Source organism: Marmota marmota, unplaced genomic scaffold (genome assembly GCF_001458135.2).
Source record: "Marmota marmota marmota unplaced genomic scaffold, marMar, whole genome shotgun sequence".
Lineage (NCBI taxonomy): Eukaryota > Metazoa > Chordata > Mammalia > Rodentia > Sciuridae > Marmota > Marmota marmota.
This window is the reverse complement of record NW_025999863.1, coordinates 1,891,146-1,897,496: the sequence shown is the minus strand read 5'-3', so window position 1 is coordinate 1,897,496 and position 6,351 is coordinate 1,891,146. Positions and strand designations below refer to the sequence as shown.

General features: G+C 61.6%; 1 protein-coding gene across 1 annotated transcript; it reads right to left on the bottom strand.

The window, feature by feature from the left end:
• Nucleotides 1-5: 5 nt before the first annotated feature.
• Nucleotides 6-5,442, bottom strand: Gna15 (G protein subunit alpha 15; the record flags this gene model as incomplete). Its single annotated transcript, XM_015503813.2, has 4 exons — nt 6-303; nt 2,507-2,635; nt 2,933-3,087; nt 5,233-5,442. Coding segments are annotated over 4 exons (792 nt in total), but the record flags the coding sequence as incomplete, so codon positions are not given.
• Nucleotides 5,443-6,351: the final 909 nt, after the last annotated feature.

Here is a 6,351-nt window from a genome sequence, read left to right as displayed (position 1 = left end):
CCCCCGTGTGCAGTTCCCCGTGTGCAGGTCCCCCTGTGTGCAGGTCCCCCGAATGTGCAGGTCCCCCTGAGTGTGCAGGTCCCCCGTGTGCAGGTCTCCCTGGTGTGCAGGTCCCTGTGTGTGCATGTCCCCCGTGTGCAGGTCCCCGAGTGTGCAGGTCCCTGGTGGCCCACCTCCTGGCTGTTCTCCTCCAGGCACTGGTCGTACTCGCTCAGCGAGGCCAGGTAGATGAGCGCCATCACGTTCTCGAAGCAGTGAATCCACTTCTTACGCTCCGACTTCTGGCCACCGACATCCACGATCCTGCGGGGACCCAGCGCCTCTGTCAGAGCTCGGCCCGGCTGGGAACGTCCCAGCCCCATGCACCAGGCACTCCTTGGCGCGGCCCAGTCAGGATTGACACCAGTGTGGACGCGCCCCTGGGGAGCCACACGCGCCCCCTGGGCAGGGACTCGCCTCCCACCAGCTTTAGAGGAGGGAAGGAGGCTCGGGATGGGACAGGCTGTCCCCAGTGTCCATGGCCAGGGGCTACTGCTTTTGCCCACATCTGCGAGAGCCCTGGATCCACCTGGTTCTGGCTGGGTGACATGGGGGAGGTGGTCACGTGACCCCAGGACAATAGAATGGGTTCACAGACTGAGTTCAGGCTGGCCGTGGGGTGTCCAGTGAGGGTTCGATGGAACAGAGGACATCCCCAAACTGTCCTGTCCATCCCCGGCCCTGCACACCACAACAAAGCCCTCCCCTCCCCCTCTTCCTGTTCCCTCTGCTCTGAAAGTGGGTCACTGATAGCAATCTGCATGTCATTTCCCGGGGGATGCAACCGTCACTCAGGAAATGCCAAAGCGCAGGCTTCACAGAGCCCAGCCAGAAGCCTGAGAGAGAGCAAGGACCTGCCCCCCCCGGACCAGAGGGGACATCAAGGCTGCACACCCAGCAGGTGGACCGCAGTGGGCACTATGTCACTTGACACCTGACACTCCTCAGAGTTCCTCATGCACCATCCCAGAGCAGGATTAAGGGACAGTGCTTGGGCACGGGGCTCTGCAGACCAACAGGGGTCGGCAACTTGCCCGGCATGACTAAAAGCGTCACCTCCCCTCCTGGGTCCCTTCCCACTGGGCCTTCACTCTGTTCATTACCTCTCTCCATGGCCTGAGAGCATCCCACATCTCCTTGACTGACACCCGTCTTCCATATGCACAGCGCCAACCCCCACTGCTGAATATCTACCCACCCACCATCCACCACCCACCCACCATCCATCCACCATCCATCCACCATCCACCATCCATCCACTCACCATCCATCCACCATCCACCATCCATCCACCATCCACTCACCATCCATCCACCATCTACCATCCATCCACCATCCACCATCCACCATCCATCCACCATCCATCCACCATCCATCCACCATCCACCATCCATCTACTTACCATCCATCCACCATCCATCCACCCACCATCAACCCACCACCCACCATCCATCCGCCATCCATCTACCTACCATCCATCCACCATCCACCATCCACCATCCATCTACCTATCATCCATCCACCCACCATCCACCATCCATCTACCTACCATACATCCACCATCCACCATCCACCATCCATCCACCCACCATCCATCCACCCACCACCCATCCACCATCCACCTCCTTGCACCTTTCCAACCTTTCACCCACATTACCACTTCTGCTCTTGACCCTGGGCTGATCAAAACAGCAGAAGACTCGAGCTCCTCTCCTTGAACCTTTCATTGGCCACCATTGCTGGATGACCCCAGCAATGACGCCCTGCCCTGGCCCCTCACTCTGTCTTCAGCTCAGGCCTTCATCCAGCCACTTCCAGGTGTCCCCAGGTCCCTGAAACTCAACCCCTGTGGCTTCATTGTCTTACCTCGTCACCCCCATCCTGTTGGCTCCACTGTGACCGTGACAGGAGCTCCCAAGCAGTGTTCTTACTTCCTGTTCCAGTTCCCACACCTGCCTAGTCCTGCCTGTCCTGCATCTGCAACAAGTCTTGGACCTCCTGTCATTCCCATGTGCAAGCCACTGTCCCGGCCTCACCAACCCTTCCGGCCTCTTTCTGAGTCTCCTGCCTCCAGCCTTACCCTGACCCTCTAGTCTTCTCCTGATATTGACCAGAGATGACTCCCGAGCTCCCCAAGCCTGGAGGTCATCCCTCTGGCCTAGCCCTGACCACACGGTCTCTGTTTTCTTTTCCCCGGCAGCCCCTTGAGGGTTGGGACTAGTAAACTCCTATCCATCCTTCAGTACCCCAATACCAATGTCCCTCCTCCAGGACACCTCTCCTGGGGCCCTGGGGCCTCGCCCAGGCCCCTCCAGTTGCCAGTCCTGACCAAACGGGCTGGAGGAGTCATCCCATTGGAGCCTGGGACCCCAAGCTCCTCTTCACTCCTCAGGGATCCAGCTCCTTATCCCCTCTGCAAGAGCCTTCCCCAGGCCAGCTGGGAGTAGGGACCAAGTTGGGCACTGACCGCAGTTTGGTTTTCTGCACGGAGAAGCAGTACTCGTTGATGCCAGTGGTGGGCATGCGGCTCCGCAGTACGTCCTGCGCCGTGGGGATGTAGCCGTCCTCGGTGATACGCTCCAGGTGGGACAGGTAGCTGTGGGACAAGAGCCCGCGGCCCGTGTTGCAGCCTGTCCCTTGGCTGTTCAGCCCCAGGAGGTGTGTAAACGCGAGGACAGGCTCCCCAGCCCCGTCACCCTGGGTGTGCAGTGTCACCTCAGGAGTAGGACCACCCCAGGGAGAATGTCGCCCTGTTGGGGGGAGCCATCCACGCTGTCCTGCACTGCCCAGCAATCGGGGGGACCGGCCCCTGGCCTGGGTCCACGGGGGCTGCTCCTCTGTCTCTCCCTGCCCCCAGCCCCCCCACGCCCGTGGCCCGCAACCCCAGACTCACTACACTGCCGAGTCCAGCAGGTGGAACTCACGCCGGCGCTCATAGCAGGCCTGGACGCCAGCGTCCTGCCACAAGTACTGCACGGCCACCGCACAGCGCTGCTCGAACGTGGTCACCTTGTAGGGATCCTGGCTCATGACCAGGCTGGCATGGTGCTGGAGAGAGACACGGGGGTCTTAGAAGTTCTAAGCTCAAGCTGGGCCCGGTGGCCACACCTGTGATCCCAGTGGCTCAGGAGGCAGAGGCAGGAGGATCAGGAGTTCAAAGCCAGCCTCAGCCTAAGCAACTCAGCCAGGCCCTGACCCTAAATAAAACATAAAAACGGGCTGGGGTGTGGCTCAGTGGTGAGGGCCCCTGGGTTCAGTCCCTGACACCCCCAAAAAAAAGACCTAGATAAACGGAGGATGTACCATGTTCATGGATTGGGAGGCCTGGTATTTACAGGTTGTTGTCTCTCCATCGATTGATCTGTGGATTTGATGCAGTCCTGATCAGAGTCCCAGAAAGGTAGTGGTGTGTGCGTGTGTGTGTGTGAGAGAGAGAGAGAGAGAGAGAGAGAGAGCGAGCAGATACACTGTTTCTAAAACACACGTGGAGTAGGACGGTCCTGGAGCAGCCCAGCCACAGAGCAGTCCTGGGAGGGGCCTTCGTGGGTCTCAGAGCTCCCCCAGGAAGCCACGGGGGACACACGTGTTCACTGAAGGGCAGGTCAGCAGAGCCAGAGAACAGACCAGGGACTCGGCCCCGAGCACATTGTGGCACCGGGGCTGACAGCAGTCAAGGAAGGACGGTGTCCTCGACATGGTGACAGCCGAACGCCCACAGGACAGAAGGGACAGGGAAATTGCCGCCTGCCTCACGCGCTGCACGACCGACCCCCGTGGAAAGTCGAGCCACAGGCAGACAGCGAAGCCGGACCTAGAGATGGGCAGAAACGGGGTCTCCCCGCAGGACCAGGGTGGACACAGACGCACACAGACAGGACTGGTCAGAAGAGATGGAGCCACTGGACTCACTGGGACGAAGGCTCTGTCCTGCAGACACCTTGACCACAGTGGGAAGGGACCCTCAGGTGGGGGACCAGGACCCGCAGATGGGTCACAGGTCAGGGAGGAAAGGGGCTTTGAAGAGGGCGTGAAGCAGAACATGGGCAGAAGGCACAGCGGCTCAGGAGAGGAGGGGGACGGAGGGGGCCGGCCACGCGGGAGGCCGAGGCCAGCCTGCAGCACAGCAAGACCTGTGTCCCCAGAGTCCAAAGCCACAGGGCAGTGCCCGCTTCTCATGCCACAAGGAGACGCAGCCAGCAGTGAGCTCCGGCCACGGCAGGACCCCGGCACCCCGAGGCCCAGGAGTGGAGGGGGGTCCCCGCTGGGCTCGGGGCAAGTGCTGGAAATGTGGAGCACTTGGGACTGCCCCAGAAGGGGACAGTGGGACCCCAGCCCCTTCACCTTCCTCTTGTTCAGTCCCCAGCCCGAGATGGGTGCCCCGGCCCACGGCGGGCCCCGAGCCACAGGCCACACACCATGGACGGGGGCCCCAGGTGAGCCAGAGTTACCCCCCCCCGTCACTCTCCCAGGGAATAAAGGGCTGGGGGACCAGCCTGCCCAGGGGACCGGCTTCCCGAGCCACCCACCCAACAGAGCGACAGACTTCCCATATCTCCTGAGATGACCCAGACGTCCAGCGAATGGCATGGCCACAAAGCCAAGCCTCTCAGTGGACACGAGCCCAGCAGGCGAGGACAAGTGAGCCCGCGAGAGCTGAGCCCACCGTCCGGTCCCCACTGAGAAGTTCAGACACGGGCCACCCGGGGAGACGGACTGGGGAAGGGGCCTCTGGGGACAGGCCTGCTGCCCGCCCTGCTCCCCCCGGGCGGTGGCCCACGTGCATCTGCCTGGTGACGCTCACTCAGCCTCTGCCTGGAGCCCTGTCTTGCTTTTTTAAATCGTGGACGTTTTTGTGCTTTGATGGGGCTTTTGTCTGACTCTGAGACAGGGCCTTGCTGGGTTGCTGAGGCTGGCCTGGAGCCTGCGATCCTCCTGCCTGGGCCTCCTTCCTAGTCACTGGGGGACAGGTGTGGCTCCATGCCTGGTTTCGGGAATCCTAAGTCCCCAAGGTCCCTTGCCAGCCCCCCAGGGCACCACTGCTCACCTTGGACCGGACTGCATTCAAAGCTCAGAGCTTTTCAGATTTCAGACACGTCTCGTGACACAAACGGGGACACCAGCTCAGCCCAGGGCTCTCAGGGTCTGGTGGGCTCCCCACCTGGTCTGGGGGTGCACCCTGCCTCAGGGGCTCACCTGGCTCTCGGGCCTGCTGAAGGGGATCTGCAGCCTGCCCATGGCCTCGATCAGGGCCTGCATGGACACAAAGATGTTCTGGTAGACCAGCGGCCGGAAGCCCTTGCGCTCCTCCTCCGAGTAGCCGTTGCCGTGGATGATGCGCATCTGCTTGATGAAGGTGCTCTTGCCGCTCTCGCCAGGCCCTGGGGACACCCACAGAACCAGCGCTCAGCCCCTGCCACACGGCACCGGGCAGCCAGCCGGACCCTGTCCACACCCTCGCTGTGTGCCCTGGGCTGGTGACGCTGAGCCTCGGCCTCCCCACGGGGAAGTGGTGTGGGGGCTGCAGGAATCCACTGTCCAGTCTCCCCACAGGGGTCAGCACCCTGCGGCCTGCAGGTCCAGCCAACTGCCTATTGCGCGTGGCTGGCCAGTTGACGCCCTCAGTGTGGTTTTCTCCAATTCCGATTCTTGTTGGGGTTGTAGTTCTTGCATTTCAAAAAGACTGAGTCAGAACAGTAGTTCACGTCGCGTGGAAATCACGTGAACATCGCATCCCCGCATTCGTGATGGAGTTTTAAAAGACGTTTGTTTTTCAGTTGTAGTGGACACAACACCCTTATTTTACTGATCCATCTCTGTGTGTGCTGAGGCTGGAACCCAGGGCCGCGCGCTGGGCGAGGGCTGCACCGCTGACCCAGTCCAGCCTCACGATGAGTTTTTTCTCTCCCGTGTGGGAAGGGACGCAGCCGCAGCCCAGCCAGGAGCAGAGTTGGCCTGGCACGGAGCCGCAGGGGCCAGGGGCCTGGTGGGGCAGAGACTGCCTGGCCCACGGGGAGGACTAGGTCACCGCTGGTCCTGGTCCTGGCTCGTGAAGAGCCACACAACTGCTTTGCATCATGACTGCTGGCTAGGACACACAGGTACAGTGATCTGGGGACTGCGGGGGGTTCAGGAAGACCTCTCGCAGAGGTGACTTGCAGGTCAGGGTCTGAGGCCAGGGAAGTCCCTCTTGTGCCCAGATCAGGAAGAAGAGCCTTAGGGGCAGAGGCAGAGCCACGCAAAGGCCCTGGGGTTGGAGGGGGCCGTGTGGCTGCAGCCGGGGAGGGGGGAGACACGGGGAGGAAGGAGGACGGG